At 41.1% G+C, this 21,320-nt stretch overlaps 1 protein-coding gene across 1 annotated transcript; it reads left to right on the plus strand.

The window, feature by feature from the left end:
- The first annotated feature begins 191 nt into the window (after positions 1–191).
- LOC139444775 (carnitine O-palmitoyltransferase 2, mitochondrial-like) lies at positions 192–21,320 on the plus strand. Its single transcript, XM_071225724.1, has 15 exons — positions 192–398; positions 4,666–4,706; positions 6,067–6,269; positions 7,546–7,605; positions 8,969–9,072; positions 10,834–10,967; positions 11,651–11,755; positions 12,411–12,508; positions 14,651–14,797; positions 15,232–15,352; positions 16,270–16,466; positions 16,859–17,028; positions 18,011–18,239; positions 19,193–19,381; positions 19,655–21,320. The coding sequence occupies exons 1-15, from the start codon at positions 321–323 to the stop codon at positions 19,801–19,803; spliced, it is 2,025 nt and encodes a 674-aa protein (XP_071081825.1). The 5' UTR covers positions 192–320; the 3' UTR covers positions 19,804–21,320.

Raw genomic sequence — 21,320 nt, forward strand, 5'->3', positions numbered from 1 at the left:
GATGCCGTCAGTAATTATAAAAAGGCTAAATTCTTATTCATAATATTACGTGGAGCGTATATTATTGTAATAAAACGGAATTATTACTCTTAGGTTTATAATACTGTTATACAATGTTGCTTCAAGTTTCGGATTTACCCAACATTCAATTTGAGGACTGTCAAGCGCCACCTAGCGGTAGATTACTGTAGTAGAGCACCTGCCGGTTGTCTGCTAGTGACTGCTTGTTCAGCAGGTAGTCCAAAGTTCATTTGTGTGCTCAGAACATCATCATTCCATGAAAAAAATAGACCTGCCTTTCGACAGCTTCGAATTTCAACATGCTGAGGACAATTGCTACAAGACCGTTAAATGGTCAGTGTGGACAATCTTTGAAAAAAGCTGCAACTTATGAAAAGGTAAGCCAGAGAAAACGATTCATTTTTGTACAGATCAGAGGACAGTGCAGCTGTTGTTGTTGTCTTTTGGTCACGGAGTTGCTATCATATACAAGCAATTACAGTATTTTCATTATGCCTTAATTATTTTGTGTATCCGTGTGTTCTCCATTTGTTCGCATTTAAGAACCTTTACTCGCATGACCAACTTAAACAAATGGTTTAAAACTTTACATTTGATATTTATGTAGATATCTACTTGAACGATTTTTTTCTATTGAAACCAATTTAATGTGAATTCCTAGATGAAAGACTCGCTGTTAGTTAAGCAGATGACACAAAAATAGCTGCTTGTGAATACTGTTCCTATTTGGAGACTCTCCCTTCGTGATGTACAGGGATGAAAGTTAAATGAAGAACTATTCTGTTCACATTTACTTGTATTTTTATGTTTTGTTTGAAGTCAAGGTAAGACTTCAACCCGTATCCCCCCTAAAAAATATATGATTAAAAGGACTGAGGAGCAATTCATACATATCTAACTTTCAGAGGGGGATACAGGTGAAAGTCTTTCCGAAATCAAAATGAATACTGGTCACCGAGCAATTATTGTCATTTTTTTTCATATTATTTCTGACATATTCTGTGTGCAAAGTTGACTGTTACAATAACTTTAATTTTTATAAAACTATGAACGAAATGCACTCAATAAGATTCAGTTGATTTCTGTTATAACGCTACGATAGGAAACAAAACAGTCGAAATAGAACTTTCCCATCGACTCACTGTACCACGTATTGCCATCATGTTAACAGCACGTGCACCGCTTCAGTTATACAAATTACATTTTTTAGTATCTCGGGTATCGCACTCCATTTTTTTATTTGTCAAAATGAATATGATATGCTTTTATTAATTTGTTGTCTGCAAGCAGACAAAAAGCAATACTGTATTTTACGTAATATGCCCTCAGGTTGCTCTCAAAATTAGAAATAGGGGGCTCTTATTAGAATATTATTTTGGTGAAGGGGTGCTAATTGAGATTGTTCACTAGCCAATATATTAGAAAATATCGCTGTGGGCGCTTATTACGTCAAATACGGTAAATGCCATGAAATGTAACATATTTCATCTTTATACTTCATACTTTTACTCCCTGGTCGAGTGGTAGAGTGTCTACCCAAAGAGTTGAAAGATCGTAAATTTCGTGGTTTATGCTGACAGCCTGAAATGTTTATATATGACAGATATATTTTTCCAGAATTTAATTGCTCATAATTAAGGGTGCATGTAACACATGATTATACACGAATAAATACATTGATCAATCGGAAGGGGTGCTAATTGTGATTGTTCACTAGCCAATATTTTAGCAAATATCGCTTATTAGAGCGCTTATTATGTCGAATACAGTATTCCAAAATTAATTCTACACATGCTGTTCCTTTACACTATGTACTATGGATTTCGCATTATTTTCCAGCTATGCATATTTGGAAATATAGCTCAAATAGGTTTCAGAATTGTATTTTGAGGAAGAAATGACAGAGAGATAGAAAGCAATGACAACTGAAAGTGAATCATCGTGTTTGATTTATATTTTCGCGTGAATTAGTCATTTTCGTGCTCATCGTGTTTTCATGATTGCAACATGTCATAAAAACGAGAGCCATAGGGCTTCTGTAGCTCACCTAAACTATTGACAAACATTAAAGCGACAGGATATTGACCTTTCTGAAGCATTGCCTGTAAACAACAGCTGATGATCCAGTCTTGTTAAGTAGTCATATGTTGTTAGGGCATGCGCAATAGATCATCTGGAGATGATCACTTCAGCATGTTCAGTGAAACCCACGAGCACAGGTATGGTGTTGACAAACCTAGAAACATAATAGGGGCGAACTGGGATTCGAACCCACAATCATAGATTCCTGGCGTGCCCAAGGGACGCAACTCTGCACAGCAAAGCGCGGTGCCTTAGACGACTGGGCCACCCGTGCCCACTTTTCTCAATGAAAGTATGTTTATCTAAATGTGTAGATTCATCCAAAATGACAGAGGTATTCGACTGACCTCACGGAACTCGGGTAGGAGAGTGATTGGCTTCATACGACGAATCAAATTTATGTGGTAATTTAGGATTTGATAAACACTGGCTTTTAATCTAAACAAACTGGCAATTAGTATTTTGTAAGTTACCCATTAAAAAAAACACACAAGCTGTTTCTTCAATTTGTACCTAATAAAAAACTTGCATTGTCAGCTTCTGTGCAGAGCTCTATTGTAACTTTTAATTGTTATTTGGTTTGAGAATTGAATCAGGCATCTGTTGTAACGCCCTGAAATTATTTCATGCGTGATTTAAGAACTGTCGACATAAAGTCAGAATGAAATTCTGTGTGCACGTTTTAGAGGCACCACAGCTGGGATCAAAATATGCTAAACATTGCATCATACGCTATTTCCCACACCACGTACTTGGTGCTTGTCAAATTTCATAAGCATACATTAGTAGCAGATGACACTTTTCTAATACCTTTCTTTTTCATTTCATGGGTTTGTCCAACTGTTGCTCTTCTCTCAGCCTGGCAGAAGACAGTATATTTGACATGATCACTTTGTGCATGTAACTTTATGTATGTAACTTCATGTAGGTAGGTACATATGTATGTAGAACAACCAAATATATTGCAACTTGACCGAAAATAGTTTGCATTAAACAGCTGTTTGTAGTTATTATATTTGTATTGTATGGTATATTTTCAATGACAATAACAAAGAGTTACGAACAAACTGCAAGTATAAAAAAGATAAAAGGCAAACAATTATTGCTAGCCACATCTCACAAAAGGTGCAAACGTGGTAAATAGAAGTTAGAGTTGTAAACATGGTAAGGATGCTGTCTGTGGCGATAGGCTACATCTCTCACTCACTCAGATTAGATCCAGTCAGCAGTGCATGACACCAAGAATTATCACTTATAGCCCATTTGGCTCTCAAGATATATATTCTGATTGCCCAGAGTTTCTGTCTGTCTGTCTGTCCTACAGGGCGACTGTGTGGATTGGACTCACTGACTTTGTTGACTCAATGACTGTCTGTCTGTCTGTCTGTCCTACAAGGCGACTATGTTGTTTGGAGTCACTGACTTTGTTGTCTGTCTGTCTGTCCTACAAGGCGACTGTGTGGATTGGACTGACTGACTGACTGACTGACTGACTGACTGACTGACTGACTGACTGACTGACTGACTGACTGACTGACTGACTGTCTGACTGTCTGTCTGTCTGTCTGTCCTACACAGCAACTGTGTGGTTTGGAGTCACTGACTTTGTTGTCTGTCTGTCCTACAACAAGGCGACTGTGTGGATTGGACTCACTGACTTTGTTGACTGTCTGTCTGTCTGTCTGTCTGTCTGTCTGTCTGTCCTACACAGCGACTATGTGGATTGGACTCACTGACTTTGTTGACTGACTGACTTTGTTGACTGACTGACTGACTGACTGTCTCTCTGTCTGTCTGTCTGTCTGTCTGTCCTACACAGCGACTATGTGGTTTGGAGTCACTGACTTTGTTGACTGACTGACTGACTGACTGACTGACTGTCTGTCTGTCTGTCTGTCTGTCTGTCTGTCTGTCTGTCTGTCTGTCTGTCTGTCTGATTGTCTGTCCTACACAGCGACTATGTGGTTTGGATTCATTGACTTTGTTGACTGACTGTCTGTCTGTCTGTCTGTCTGTCTGTCTGTCTGTCTGTCTGTCCTACACAGCGACTATGTGGTTTGGAGTCACTGACTTTGTTGACTGACTGACTGACTGACTGACTGTCTGTCTGTCTGTCTGTCTGTCTGTCTGTCTGTCTGTCCTACAAGGCGACTGTGTGGATTGGACTCACTGACTTTGTTGACTGTCTGTCTGTCTGTCTGTCCTACACAGCGACTATGTGGATTGGACTCACTGACTTTGTTGACTGACTGACTTTGTTGACTGACTGACTGACTGACTGACTGACTGACTGTCTCTCTGTCTGTCTGTCTGTCCTACACAGCGACTATGTGGATTGGACTCACTGACTTTGTGGTCTGTCTGTCCTACAAGGCGACTGTGTGGATTGGACTCAATGACTTTGTTGATTGTGTGTCATTGGACCCTGACGGCATGGTACTCATATCAATCGCCCAGACTCAATTATGTAGCTGGGATATTGCTAAGCGTGGCACTCAACAACAGACAAACAAGTGAACTGGCTGTTATCCATTTTAATGTTCATATTTCTTTTGTTTTCAGTCTCTGAAAATAAGTTCTGTGGGCTCAAAGAAGTTATACAGGTAAGCATGAAACAATGTCATTCTGCTCAATCATTTTCACATAAAAATTACCTTTGTTTCTGATTAATTGCTTGTCTCATCACCATGAAAAGTTAAGTGCAATCATGATACTTTGTAATTTATTAGTCCAGTAAGGATTCCTGGTTAGAACTAGTCTTCAGCTACCCATGCTTGTCGTAAGAGACTATTGGGTGGCGAGCTGATTTTGTTGATGCACGTCATCGTATCCCAACTGCTTGTATATAGATGCTCATGATGTCCTTCCCTTGATGGTCTGGTCCAGATTTGATTACTGTACATCTTGAAATTAACGCGAGCATGAATTAAATGCGAAAAATGCTAGAGGCCTTTGCTCGCATTATTAAACATCGCATTTATATCAACAAAAAGACATTTTGGATAGCAGAATTACCAACTTTGACATATGATGAAAACAAACAACTATGTATTCCACACCACTGTTTATTGAGCAGCACTTGTTACAAGTATACAAACAAAGTCGTTCAAACACTAATTACATCCTGGGCTCAAGACAAGATTCTACTCACTTATGTCATCACTGATCACACCTGCAAGTCCAGACAGATGCCACCCACGCAAAATGGTGTCTTTGTTCTTTGCGACTGCGTCAAAGGCTGACACGAGCCAGCGCAGATGTATTGTTTTAGCGGAAGTACTACTCAGCGCTAATAAGTGGTGGTATTTGGTGTGTGATTGGATTAATGTAAGATTGGATTAAGGTGAGGATTTTCCTGTAAACCTGACAGAGGACATTTTCTTTAGATGTAAATCCACTGATGCTTGAGAGGAGGGGGGTGTCGCATTAATATTGAGTCGCATTTTGGGCTAGGGGCCAGCGGTCACATTCTTTTGGAGATGCAGTAATTTCGCGATTTACAGTATTTACAGACCGCTGTCATTATATAGCTGAAATATTGCTGTGTTCAGCGTTGATCAACCAACAAACACAAATGTAACTCTATATACTTTAGTGGTCTCCGTGGTCTAATGGTAGGGCATCCGCCTGGAGAGCGGAAGGTCCGGGGTTCGATCCCCGGCCGCGTCCAAAAGACGTTAAAAGATGGTACTTGTTGTTACCCTGTCTTGCGCTCGGCATTAAGGAGCTAAAACAAGGACTGGTCGGCTCGGAGTCAGTATACTATGTTTGAGTGGGGTATTCATGTTTAACTGCAGCATGGTATCACAGTGGGCTAGCACTATAAATCGGCATCCATCCGGACTAGTACATTGGTACAAGCAGCCACACAAACACACACACGTACATGCACTTCGCTATATAAGTGCAATAATCTTGGACACAACGTTAAACCCCATTTCACCTTTATACTTTACCTTACAGCACTGCGTCTGATGAAAAAGAGTACCTTCATAGAAGTGTCCTACCAACATACCACTTTCAGAAGAGCTTGTTACGGTTGGGGATACCAAAGTTGGAAAAAACTTGTGAGAGGTATCTGAAAGCTCAGAAACCTCTCTTGTCACCAGGAGAATATTCTCAGACTGAAACAACGGTGCAAAGCTTTCTTCAAAATGAAGGGCAAGGTAAGTGTGAAAAGAGGCAACTAAACGAAACTGTGACAACCTATTCCATGACATCCTGGTGACTTCAATGGATTTATTTATTGACTGCTGAATATTGTAGCCATTCTTTCTTTTCCCTGCTACAGTCTTACTGCATGTTAGGGAGACTTTGTACCTAATGCCACGCACTACTTACACATACCTGCTAATCTAAAGGAGACCGACCGCCTCCTTGGTCTAGTAGCAGAGCATCCACCCGGAGAGTGGAAGGTCTGGGGTTCGATCCCCGACCACATCTTACCTAAAGACGTTAAAAGATGGTACTTGTTACCCTGTCTGGTGCTCTGCATTAAGGGGCTAAAACAAGGACTGGTTGGCTCGGAGTCAGTATAATATGTCTGAGTGGGGTATTCAACTGCAGCATGGTATCTCAGTGGGCTAGCACTATAAATCAGCATCCGGACTTTTACAAGCAGCCACACACTCATAACATTTGTATGCACGTTGCTATATAAGTGCAATAATCTTGGACGCAACGTCAAACCCCATTTCACCTCACCTCACCACCTCTGAAGGTGACCGTCTTCTTGGTATAGTGGATACCTACCTGCCTGGAGAGTGGAGAGTCTGTGGTTCAACGCCTAGCTAAGTCATACCTAAAGACAAAACAACATCAGCATTATTGTATACAAACTCACTGTGGTCTAGTGGTAGAGCGTCCGCCCGGAGAGCGAAAGGCCTGGGGTTCGTACCCCAGCCGCATCATACCAAAAGACGTTAAAAGATGGTACTTGTTGTTACCCTGTCTGGCGCTCGGCATTAAGGTGATAAAACAAGGACTGACAAATTTATCTTACTGACTTGTTTCAATCTGCCATTGTAATGGACTTACAACAAATTCAAAATTGATACAAAACTGCTGTCCTATTAACTGTTAACTTGTACTATGTCATGTGACCTATATACTGGCTCGGAAAAAGAGTGCAGCCTTTTGCTTTGAAGCTGAGTATAAGGGATTTATTCTCCCGCTCAGAAATCCATGTCTTCTTCATGGCTGGGTTAAAGGAATTACCGGTAATTTTCCTGCTCAGAAAAACTATTTTTCACTCCTAGGCCGGATACATAGTATTTTATCAAGATCACGTGAACCAATCAGATTTCATCATTCTGACATTGAGGTATGATAAGGACTATTACAGCTGAGATTACAAGCCCGAACAGAATTTTTATTGACTCAAGCTTCGGACAAGTGGCTAAATTTACAGACTGTTTCACCTCACCTCACGTTTTATTTCAGAACTCCACCAGGAATTGGTTGCCAATGACAAGAGCAACAAACATACAAGTTATATATCAGGTAGGAACTCAAAGGATTGGTCTGTCCGACAAAGATTTTTTTATTGATATATGCCTCATTCAGCATTACAGTAAATTACATATACTTATCACATAAAATTGATGGATATAAGGAACACGCTTATAACGAAATAACAGATATAGGAAACTCACTTTGTGGTCTTGTGCGTCCTCTGTCAACAAAATGTTTATGTTTATAACGGGCTGTTAATCCCTGAGCTGCTCAAGTGTAGATTCTGGGGTAGAATAGGTCTTCAGCAACCAATTCTTGCCGTAAAAGGTGACTATGCTTGTCGTAAAAGGCGACTAACGTGATCGGGTGGTCAGACTCGCTGACTTGGTTGATCCATGTCATCGTATCCCAAATGCATGGATCGATGCTCATGATGTTAATCACTGGATTGTCTGGCCCAGACTCAATTATTTACAGATCACCGTTATATAGCTGAAATATTGCTGAGTGTGGCATTAAACAACAAACAAACACGTGTCACAAATTAGCCTGTCAAAACATCCGTGGCCATGTGTGGCTGTTTAAAGTGGCAATAAACAATGGAAGGCAGGTGATTAACTGGATTATGTACTGACAATTGTCCTCATTTACACCCTTAATTGTCAAAACCAATGTTCAAAGCAAAGTCACAGCTCTCCTGACTAACAGCAACCGAATCTGATTCCCAACATGGGTACAATGTGTGAAGCCCATTTCTGGTGTCCCCCGCCGTGATATTGCTGGAATGTTGCTAAAAGCGGCGTCAAACCATATTCACTCACTCTCTCACTGTATTTACCTATGTTATGTATTTTATGAGATGAATAAACTCAATACATATACTGTATTTGTACCGTGCACATTCTTTTTTTTATCGATGTGATCACCATGGGCACTCGACTTGATCCAAGATGTCTGACACTTTAAATGCTTATGATGAACTTTGTTGAGAATGAACTAAAATGAGTGGTTCCTTTGTATTTGTTATTACTGTAGCTTACCGTATTCCATTTTTTTCTGGTACAAAAAAAATCATCTTGGCCGAAACCATCAACCAGGCCAATGCAACGAAGGACCAGGTTCGATTACTCACATGGATGTGTGAGGCCCATTTCTAGTGTCCCCTGCCATGGTATTGCTGGAATGTTGATAAAAGTGGCGTAAAACCCACATAAAACCCAACTCACTCACTCACTCCTTTGGAAGTACAATCTCATGGGTACTGACCTCAAGACCGCATGATTTTTTTCAACACTTGATTGGTCACTGATTATGTGTCTCATGACCCACACATGACATCTCTATAAATAGTACATGTCACGTGTGGCGTGTGAGTAAGTTGAGATGAACTGTTTGTATTGTTTGTTTCCAGGTCCCTGGTTTGACATGTATTTAAAGGACAGGTCCCCATTAGTGCTGACACACAATCCATTTGTAGTTTTCAACAACGATCCACGGCCGGAGTACAATGACCAGGTAAAACTCTGTATGTATGAATCTGTGTGGTAGTTGGCCAAAATAAACCAATACCAGCTGTGGAACTTAATAGGGGATGAATTTGAAACTTAAGTGAGGGTGGTCATTTTGAATTTGAAACATCAGTAGTGGCAGTTACATTTGGAATTTGATACTTTAGTAAGAGTGGTCACTTTTTAATTTGATACTTCAGTAGGGGTGGTCATTTTTTAATTTGATACTTCAGTAGGGGTGGTCATTTTTTAATTTGATACTTCAGTAGGGGTGGTCAATTTTTTAATTTGATACTTCAGTAGGGGTGGTCATTTTTTAATTTGATACTTCAGTAGGGGTGGTCACTTTTGGAATATTAATGATCATGGTCTGTTGTGTAGAAACAATAGCACCCTTCTTAGAATATATTCTTCTTTACCCTCATACAGTGTCATTCAAACATTCCTATCTGATATATTTTCCCAAAAATATAAGGTGAGCTATAGACCTTCTGGCTCAAATTTAATTATCACCATAACAAGGCTATCATCCTGACCATACCTTTGAAACATCTGTAATTGAAGGTGCACGGGTAGCCCAGTCGTGTAAGGCGCCGTGAATCGCTGCGCAGAGTCGCATCCCTTGGGCACGCCAGAAACCTATGGTTCGTTCGATTCCTGGTTCGCCCCAATTATGTCTCTATGTTTGTCAGTACCATACCCGTGCTCGTGGGTTTCACCGAAGTGGTAAACATCTGAGACTGCATCACTTCGGGCTTTCCTCCAACATTAAGCTGACACGCTGCGATGTAACTGGAATACTGTTAAAAGCGGCGTTAAACCCAACACACACACACACACACACACACACACACACACACACACACACACACACACACACACACACACACACACACACACACACACTCCAGTAAATGAATATGTGATGCAGTTTACTACAGGTAACGCACCAAGTGGAGGTAGCTATAAAAACACTTACACGGGGACTACACTCGGCCTTTTGACAGTCCTAGCAAATTTGGTTCATGTCCCTCAAATAACAGATTCTTGGTCACATTCAAATTTTGATATGTATGTCAAGGTTACAGTTAATGGTTATTCTAACTGCACAAAGACAATGCCTAAGCTTCAGACATGGTTTCAGTTACAATGTCTTCACCTGGCCAAAAAATGGACACCTGACCATGTAGCATTATCTCCCTTGAAATAGCCAGGCAGTGTGTACGGTCCTGTTTCCTGAAAGCACACTTTTAGATCACTACACCTATAACACAGTATGAAGCATATTATACAGGCGAATACCATTCGTATCATGAATCTAGGGTAACGAATACGGATATATATTAACGAATACAATAATAAGTCAGCAGTTGATGTATTTTTTATGATATTCAGTGAAACAATAACAACATTTATTATTTGACATGGTTTGTTAATTATTAATATATTATACATTTATATACTGCACTTATCGAGGTACTAGTATCTGTTCAGATGTGACAATGACCAGTGACCACAATACTGACAAATTAAATATGAAAGAGGGTTGTCTTTGAAGAAATCTATGCATATAATGTGTTCTTATGGATATTTTAAGGGTCAGGGTATGTAAATGCACATGACTCCATATTCATAAATATTTGATTCTAGTGACCACAAATAATGAATTCAATTCATTAATGGATACGGTTCGATACCGTATACGCGAGTGAATCGTAACAGCCCTACTCACTACACTGACATTATGATATGACATTTTTTTTTGTAGCTTGTGAGAGCAACAAACATGATAGCATCATCAGTTCGGTTCATGAAAACTCTAAAGGCAGAAGTTTTGGAGCCGGAAGTCTTTCATTTAAATGCAGCTAAAAGTGACACCCCACAGTTCAGAAAGTTTACCAGGTAAGACACAGGTCACAAGTCAAACTTATGCTAATGAAGTGGCCATAAAATTTCCAAGTCCCATGATGGGATTTGAACCACGGACCTTCTGATCCGAGGTCAGATGCCTTGTCCACATGACCAAACAGGTTAACCCCGTCAGCAAGCTGACAAGGTAAGGATGTCATCTGTGGGATGACTCCACACCCTGCTACATTAATAAGGAAAGATAAAGTCCCTTATGGTGGTCACATGATTACTTTGAAACACCCCCAATTACTGAATGTTATGATTTTAAATTAAGAAGGTTTTATTTCTGAGGGTGACTCTTCTCTAGCTTTCTCATAAAACTTTTGAAATGAGAACCAAAATAATTTTAATAACTCAAAGTTGGTTGCAAGCTGTCATACTGATACAATGGTATATAAAATGACAAGGATTTTGTAATAGCTTAACTTCTATATCCTGATAGCTTTAGCAGTGAAGCCCCAGAGTGTAAGGTAGTGTTAGATACCCAGTTGTAGAATAACTACAAGCCTGCCTATGCCAGCTCTATTTCCTTTATTGTTTACTTAGATTACATCGCCCATGTGGTTGCCCGCTTTGGTTTCCTTGAACCAAGGGAGGTAACTCCCAAGATTATGTATCAGCTATGACTGTTCAGCGGTGGAGGCACTGCAGGTACTATGGTGTTTTTCTTTCAGGCTTCTGCCTCAGTCTGTTGCATCTTATGGGGCCTACTGGTACAAGGCCTTCCCCCTGGATATGAGTCAGTATGGCCGACTGTTCAACTCCACCAGGATTCCCAGGTAAGTGTCATCAGTGGTTGACAATGGCTGCCAGTGCACACTGACAGGACGTGTTGTGAATGTTGGTCATGGAGAGAGGTAGATGGGTGAGAACCTCATGATGTAGCTTGAGTGTATCCTCCCCAGGGAGCTGAGAATGAAATGCCTTCCTTGTTGCCCTGCCCTCACTCGGCTTTAAAACAAGGAATGGCTGGGTTGTAGTTCGTATACTGTGTCTGAGTGGGGTATCCAACTTAAACTGTGGCATCTTATCTCAGTGGGCTAGCACTATAAAGCCAGCATAAGTCATTGACTAGGACAAGCAGCCACTACCATTAGCATGCACGTCGCTATACAAGTGATGTGGCCTTGAACGTGATTTTAGACCCCATTTCACCTCTCCTCTTCAGAACATACAGTTTTCATTGTTTTGCATGCAAGAATGCCCAAAAATGTGTAACTACAGTATAAGTGACACCTGCCCTGTTTTTGGCAGACTTTTTGATATTTTGTGACCAAGCTTCAATTATGAGCACTTTTGGTGAAATTTGTACAAACCAGTGCACAGTGAGATCAAATCAGTTTATTCTGTTAAATAGGAGTTGGTTATTTGAAAAGATTTTCGATATAGTTTCATCCCCGATACCACACTCTGATGTTTACTCTCTCTTTATAGACCTGAGAGAGACGAGCTGTTTACTGATAACAATGCCAGACACCTGCTAGTGTTAAGGAGGGGCAACTTCTACACATTTGATGTCCTGGATCAAGATGGTGGGTGCCAAGGCTGATCAAGAGAACACTTTACACAGAAAGTTTTGTTTGTTTACATACTCAGCCAGAATCAAATTCAAAGCTACACTGTAATAGCTGAGATTAGGTCAGATACCGTATTTCCTCGAGTAAACCCTCGGGCTCGAATAAATGCCAATGATAGAGAGTGTCTCAAAAAAATATGCACCCGGGCATGTTATCGAGGAAATATGGCAGGCTGATCATTGGGGCTTGTCGTGATGAAATGTCAAGGTAAGACCAATAAGTTAAAAAATGCAAGATGTTTACCTACTTATTTATGTTATTAAATCAGTAACTGGTTTAAGAGTTTGTGTTTGAGATCAGAATTGTGTCAGTTGGTTCAGGATAGAGTGTATCAACTCATGACCATTACATTCTAATTGGTGGAACGGGTGGCCCAGTCGTCTAAGGCGCAATTCGCTGTGAAGAGTTGCATCCCTTTGGCACACCAGAAACCTAAGATTGTGGATTCAAATCCCAGTTTGCCCCAATTATGTTTCTAAGTTTGTCAGCACCATACACAAGCTCTTGGGTTTCACCAAGGTGGTAACCGTCTTGAGACCTGCATCACTTCAGGCTTTCTCTCCCACATTAAACGGACACACTGTTATAACTGGACTACTGTTCATTTCAGCATTAAACCCTTCTCAGAAGAAGTATAAACTCATGTATTTGTACATTACCATGTAGTTCCACGTGGACAACATTATGGTCAACGAATACAGGTTAGACTTGTGAATTTCAACTTCTTTATTCTCTAAGTACATCATTTTTGTACAGATGCTAGTTCCTGTATCAAATCAGGTGATGAGTTCTTGTTTAATAAAAGTATCAGCCTCTGTATTTCGCATTGATAGAATAAAGAAGTGACATTCATAAGTCCCTGAAACCATCATCCCAAGGCTAGAGAGTTAACTGACTTTAAAAGTCCAGTTTCCACCTTTGCCGAACTAGGCTGGAATTCCTGGGCTCAAACGTAACACCACCAGTGGCTATTACGAGTTATATCCCTTCTAAGTCTCTCCTATGGACCAATCTGATTCCACCTCTCGTATCACTTGCATTTCCTTCAAACAAAATGACAGCGCCGCCAAGTCAAGACGATCTGATCAATAATCACAATCTATATTGTGATAAAACGTGTCTTACATCGTGAAGTGCATTAAATCATGTGATTTGAAAACATGAAAACATTTGGAAAATATCTGTAGACAATGAGTTGGCGGTGCACATGCTTTGCAAATCCTGCTATCGTCCGACATCTGCATGACAGTTTAAGAACCAGATTTCGATTTCATTGCAAGATTTTGATTGGACTATGCATAGACTTGCTAGTCCAGCCAAGATATAACTCCATAATACCAGCCTAGTTAGGCCAGGGTGGAAACTGGACTTATATAGTCAGTTAACTCTCTTGCCTAGGGGAGATGAAGTCAACCCGGTCTTCACCGATACTACAGCTTCGTGGGGGCACGGGTGGCCCAGTCGTCTAAGGCGCCGCGATTCGCTGTGCAGAGTTGCGTCCCTTGGGCACGCCAGAAACCTATGATTGTGGGTTCGAATCCCGGTTCGCCCCGTTTATGTTTCTAGGTTTGTCAGCACCATACGCGTGCTCGTGGGTTTCACCGAACTGCATCACTTCGGGCTTTCCTCCCACATTAAGCTGACACGCCGCAATATAACTGGAATATTGTTAAAAGCGGCGTTTAACTCAACTCACTCACTCAGTCACTACAGCTTCTTTATGCCACAGCCCCTGTCTTGTCTGTGTGATCTTGTGACAGAGTACAGTCATTCAAGACCCTACACGCATCAGATGTTGTTTGATGTCCCTAAGGTGCAGCTCTACACTGAGAGCGAGGTCTCTCGCCTATAATGCAGCGGTTGACTGGAATTTACTTCCTGAAGATTTTAGATAACATTCTCCACTCAATCAGTTCCTGAAACGTCTAAAGACATACCTGTTCCATTGACTTTTAATTATTAATATGAACCTTTGTAAGCCATTTCAGCACACTGAAGTGTGGAGGATAGCGCTGACTAGGGGCCATATTATATATTATTATTACTGTAAGATATATGTTATGTTCCTTGGCTGCACAGATGAACTGTCTGTTGTAGGCAACATTCGACCTGCCGTTGAGATCATGGCCAATTTGAAGTACATCTTGGACGAGCCCTCCCCCCAGCCTGAGTTCCCACTGGGGGTACTGACGAGCGAGAATCGAGATGTGTGGACAGCTGTCAGGTCGCAGCTGGTAGATGCTGGTATGTAGAAAATGAGTTAAGGACCCTGATCATTTGACATTCCTGGGACATGGGCCTGAAATATTTTAAAAAGATTTTGTTCTTGAAAATAAAATCCCAGCACGTAGCTATAATCTTTCTGATGTCGACTGAAAACAACATTCACTCACTTGTCTTTTTATCAAACTGACATTTCAAACCATAGATACTTCACTTATGTCACCAAAATATTTCGTAAATCTGTCGCACAAGATATCTCTCACATTATTATCATGATTATTTTTTTCCATATACTTTTTGAGAGTAATCTCCCTTTATGTTGTAAATGAGTGTTCATGCTGTATGCTTGAGTTAATAAGTCAGCTGTTGTCATTGCTCAGGGTTATTGCAAGTTCTCTCTTGACGTTCATGCTTGATTTTGATCACTGTGATAATATCATGCCTGCTTTACTCAGGCAACGAGGCCACGCTGAGGCATCTTGACAGTGCTATATTTGCCCTGGTGCTGGACGAGGAAGCTCCACAAGACCCTGATGGCGTGTCCCGCCTCTTCCTACATGGAGATGGAATCAACAGGTACTTCAGGTGTAATCAAAGCATATGATCACTCGATCCAGCACTTGAGCATCCTCATGCATACTGCTACTGGATTGTTTGTTTGTTGATAAACGCAGCACTCAGCAATATTCCAGGTATATGACGGCGGCCTGTAAATAATCTAGTCTGGACCAGACATCATGAGCATCGATCTACGCAATCGGGATACAATGACATGCATCAGCCAAGTCTGCGAGCCTGACCACCCGATCCAGCTAGTTGCTTCTTACAACAAGCATGGGGTGCTGAAAACCTATTCTAACCCGGAATGTTCATGGGTGAGGTACTGGATTGACACCAGGTGCCATGACACATCTTACATCAGAGTTGGCCCCTGTGAACATTCGGGGTTAAAGAAAATTGGTCCCCAGCCAACTATACTGGTCATCAGATGAAACTTAATGGATTGAGTGGTCAGATTCGGGATGCTGGAATGTGGCTGAGTGTTGCATTAAACAGATAAATAAACAGTATTCATACAAGTCAGATGACGGGGCGGTCGGGTAGGCTAGTGGTTAAAGCGTTCGCTCGTCACGCTGAAAACCCGGGTTTGATTCCCGACATGGGTACAATGTGTGAAGCCCATTTCTGGTGTCCCCTGCCGTGATATTGCTGGAATATTGCTAAAAGCGGGGTAAAACCATACTAACTCACTCACTCACTCTTTCTTCAATACTATGTCATGTGTGTGTCAAGTTCGTAAAACCATACTCACTCACTCACTCACTCAAAAGTCAGCTGACCAATTTGTGAATATGAGTTGAAACTGTTTCAGGACCTTATACGAGAAATGATGGTAAATCGTAAAATCACGGTCAAAGGATCACTTTATTCTAACATGACCTAGATATTAGAATCACTGACTGTACAACTGATATAACTACTTGTTTTTATAGATGGTTTGACAAGAGCTTCCAACTAATACTCAACTCTGCGGGCACAGCGGCCGTCAACTTCGAGCATGCGTGGGGTGATGGGGTGGCAGTTCTGCGCTACTTCAAGGAGGTGTTCAAGGATACCACGGAGAAAGCCCAAGTCGGTCCTGACACAAAGCCAGCTAACATAGATTCCAGCAGTGACGTGAAGAGGCTGGGTATGTTTAGGTTGAGGTCTGAGGACAAATCTTAAATGCCCAGGGCCATTCCACACAGCTAACATGATCAGAACTCATATTCTTTAACATAGGCATATGATAGCCATAACATTAAGAAGGCTTTATGGGACAAAAACAAGATTGTTGACCAGAAGGATTTGATCGTTTGAAAATGGTACCAAATTATTTAGTCTGTTTTAGAAGATTTGCCTGGGGTTGTTTGAATGAATAATCAATGTTGTCATGAACCATGAAAGAACCGTTTAAAAAATTGTCTTTTCATGAAATAGAACATGGACGAATATATATACAAGAATGATGCTTGAATAGAAATGTTTAAGAGGATATAAGAATTGTGGTTATATTGTTGTATGGTTCTGTTTGTTGTGCAGATTTCAAGCTTGACGCTGGCATAAAGCAGGCCATCAAAGAAGCAAAAGAGAAGTTTGACAAGAAGACCAGCTCCCTTGACCTCCACCACCTTGAATACAAAAGATACAACAAGACGTTTGCCAAGCAGCACAAAGTTAGCCCTGATGCCATCATGCAGCTAGCAATACAGGTAAAGGGAGATAATCTACCATGGCATGTTCTCTCTTCATACTTCGCGAAGTGCATCAAATCATGTTAGCACCTTGATTAAAAACATGAAAAGATATAGAAAATATCTGTTAGCGGTGCACATGCTTTGCAAATCCTGCAGTCGAAATTGCATGACAGTTTACGAACCGGATTTCGATTTCAGTGCACGATTTTGATTGGACTATGCATTGGCTCGTTAGTCCAGCCAAAATGAACTCCATAACACCAGCCTAGTTCGGCAAGGGTGGAAACTTGACTTTTATAGTCAGATAACTCACTTGCCTCGGGAAGATGAACTTATCCCGCATTACTCCTTCATGCATTTACTGCTTACCTTACGACAAAAGAGACACCGCCTACAGATGGTCCTGGGTGAAAAAAGAAAAAGCTGTTTCCATCTCAAGTCTGCTCTTTGTAGGACCATTGCCATAGTCACTTGACCAGATGTGACGTCACATTAAATCAAATTACAGCGAAGGACATGTCTCGTGTTTCATAATACCGTTACATAAAATGTAGGTCCATATTTCATTTTCATTTTCATTCATGACATATTTAAGACCACAATGAAACAAGACAGCCTCTGTGGTCTAGAGGTAGAGCATCTGCCCACAGAGCGGAAGGTCCGGGGTTCAATCACCGGCCGTGTCATACCAAAAGACATTAAAAGATGGTACTTGTTCTTGCCCTGTCTGGCACTCAGCATTAAGGGGCTAATACAAGGACTGGCCAGCGCAGCACAGTTTCTCAGTGGGCTAGCACTATTAATCGGCATCAGTCCGGACTAGTACAAGCAGCCAGACAAAACACACACACACACACACACACACACACACGTCCATGAACGTCACTGTATAACTGCAATAATCTTAGATGCGAGGTTAAACTCAATGTCACCTCACCTCACCTCACCTCACCTCACCTTACCTCACCCCAATGAAAAAATACAATCTCGTCTTCAGCTGGCGTACTACAGACAGAATGGCAGCACCGTCGGTACCTACGAGTCCTGTAGCACTGCAGCCTTCAAGCATGGCCGCACTGAAACCATGAGACCATGCACCAGCGCCACACAGAACATGTGCCAGATGTTGTTTGAGTCGAAGGAGATGCCGTCCGTCAGTGATCTTCAGCAGGGCATCCGAGAGTGTTCTACCGTGCACCAACAGCTCACTAAAGAAGCAGCAATGGGTGGGTGAAATGAGTTCAGGGGAATTAAAAACGGATAAACAGGGACAGACACGGCCACGAGTTTGTTAGTCTGAGACTGGTGAAAATTTAGAGGGACTAGTTGTTACTCCCCAAGTCAAGTTATGTTACATAAGCTACTGGTCCGTAATGACCCGTGGTCTATTTACATACGTCCAATAGTGTCTCCCTCTGATTAGGTACACCCGTGAAGATCCTGGGTAGAACAGGTCTTCAGCAACCCACGCTTGCTGTAAAAGGCGACTATGTTTGTTGTAAAAGGCGACGAACAGGATCTGTTGGTCAGGCTCGCTGACTTGGTTGAAGTGTTTCATCGATCCCAATTGCGTGGATCGATGCCCATGATGTCAATCACTGGATTGTCTAGTCCAGACTCGATTATTTACAGACAGCCGTCATATAGCTGGAATATTGCTGAGTGCAGAGTAAAACAACAAACCAAACCAATCTAATTAGGTAATGTAAGGTCCACTTTTTACAAACAGGATAACCAATATAAGAGAAATTTTGTAAAAAAAATATTTGATTTTTAGGTCTGTTTGAGTGAACAACCAGTTCACTATTGCAGTTAATTTGTTACACAGATTTTGTTACTTGTTATATTGTAATGTATCTTAAAGCAGTTCGTTATTACTGTCAATACTGAAGTTCTGTTACATCATGTGCTCACATCAGGCACTCTACATTGCAATCGGGGCGGTGGGGTAGCCTGGTGGTTAAAGTGTTTGCTCGTCACACCGAGTACAGACCCGGGTACAATGTGTGAAGCCCATTTCTGGTGTCCCCTGCCATGATGTTGCTGGAATATTGCTAAAAGCCTAAAACCATACTCACTCACTCACTGACTACATCGCAATCTATCTGTTTTAGATAACCATGGAAGAGATATATTTTTTTATGTGTTTGTGTTGACATAGAATGGTTTATTTTTCCAGGCCAGGGTTTCGACAGACACATGTTTGCCATGCGAACACTTGCTGAGTCTCACGGCAAAGTCCCAGACATATTCCAAGACCCAGCTTACAAGAAGATCAACTATAACATCCTCTCCACGTCCACTCTGTCCGACCCGGCAGTCCTCATCGGAGGCTTTGCTCCAGTAGTCCCAGATGGATATGGCATTGGTAGGTTCATTGTTTCATACCTTCACGTTTACTGGCACACATTTTTAAAGCCCTGTGAAGTTATTGTTGTGCAAGAACTGCAGTCGTGTTAGCTTTCCTCTCAGGACGAAAATGCACAGAGTCATAGAAAAAGGAATTAACTGTCTCGATTCACTGACAGCTGGAGCAATGCCGTGTCCAGTGAAACAACAAACAAATACGTCTGGCCCCATAATTGTCATGTTTCGCTATCACAGATATTTTGTCTTTAATACAATTACGTTTCTATTTCAGGGTACTCAATAGAGAACAACAGAATAGGTTTCAACATCACAAGTTACCCCCCTCCGAGAGACGTCCGAGACTTCATCCAGTGCTGTAGCAATAGTCTAGATGACATCTACGATATACTAGAAGGCAACACTCCAGCCAGGAAGACATGAGGCAGCCTTAGTCAGCTCTTGCAGTATATTAGTGATGCAGTATAACACGAGTGTGTCCAGCTGTGTGAGAGTATTCCGTGTGGCCTGATACCAACGCATCGTCAGTGCTACACAGGCTTGTGAACACTATGCTGCTCCAGGATGATTGGTTGGTAGTTTAACGCCGCACCCAGCAATATTCCAGCTATATGACGGCGGTCTGTTAATAATCGAGTTTGGACCAGACAATCCAGTGATAAATATCATGAGCATCAATCAACACAATTGGGACTGATGACATGCATCAACCAAGTCAGCGAGCCTGACTACCCGATCCCGTTAGTCGCCTTTTACGACAAGCATAGTCGCCTTTTACGGCAAGCATGGGTCGCTGAAGACCTATTCTACCCCGGAATCTTCACGGGTCACTCCTGGATGAAAGTAGGTAGGTAGTGGATACAAGCCTGTGAAGCTATTGTTGATGATACTAGTGATGGACACAAACATTGGAAGATGCCACTATTAAAGAAGACCAGTCATACTATGACTACCAATGGGCCCAGTTAGGTTTGAAATATATGCTACTCAAAAAATGGTTACGGATCACCTGATTCTTTCATATTACTATAGTTAATCTCTCATGCCTTAGCTTTTCTTGAGTAGTATATGTCAAACTGTTTTTCCAAGAAATTGTGATTCAGTGATGGTGCAGGTGACGTGATTTTGTTTTGTGTGTGAAAACATGTTATCCAGATTTAAGAATTGTCTTTATTAATAAGGCACATGTCTTTATTTGTTTCATTTGAGGGGAATATCAGCCAAGCTACATGACCACATTGACTGATACACTGGTCTTATTGCAGGGAGAGCTCTTTGTTTTTCTCTTTGAATTGATACTGTAAGGGGCCGCACATTTCTTCTTTTTTTTAAAAAACATTAATTGTCCCCGAAAAAGCTTAAAACATACTTATACTTCAGACTGTTGAAATTAGTTTTAATTAAAAAAAATATTGGGTTTTGCAGCTGTAACTGTAAAAAATCTTAGCCTTCATACAAAGTACCAGGCTGCCCCACCTGAATATTTAATGGCTGGTCCCTAAGTGACATGATGCACACAGGTATTTATAGGAGGCAAGCAAAGGGAAGTTATCCTCAGTGGACCACAGTTTCATATAGGTACCTACAATCGTCTGTGTATATTTATATTCATATCTCCTCTTCCTATGATATATCATAACATGAAAGTGCTGAGTCAGCTTCAATGGGTATGTTGAATGTCCTTGTTGTTGAAACATTTAAGAAAGAAAAGTTACATTAATTTGTTGTTTGTTGAAAGTCAGGAAATAAATGTTAATATGTGGAATAAATTTCATGTCTCATTCTTTCATAGATTAAGAAAGAGTAGTGAATACTATGCAATCCAATTACAAGAGAAACTTTTAATGTCCGAACGAATGTAATTATTTTCTTAAGAATTACTTATTTTGACTGCTATGTCTGACAATGAAAGAACATCACTGTAAGACTTGTTGCTGAGA

The sequence above is a fragment of the Haliotis cracherodii genome, unplaced genomic scaffold (genome assembly GCF_022045235.1).
Source record: "Haliotis cracherodii isolate W230 unplaced genomic scaffold, xgHalCrac1.p SCAF_6, whole genome shotgun sequence".
In the NCBI taxonomy this organism is placed as follows: Eukaryota; Metazoa; Mollusca; class Gastropoda; order Lepetellida; family Haliotidae; genus Haliotis; species Haliotis cracherodii.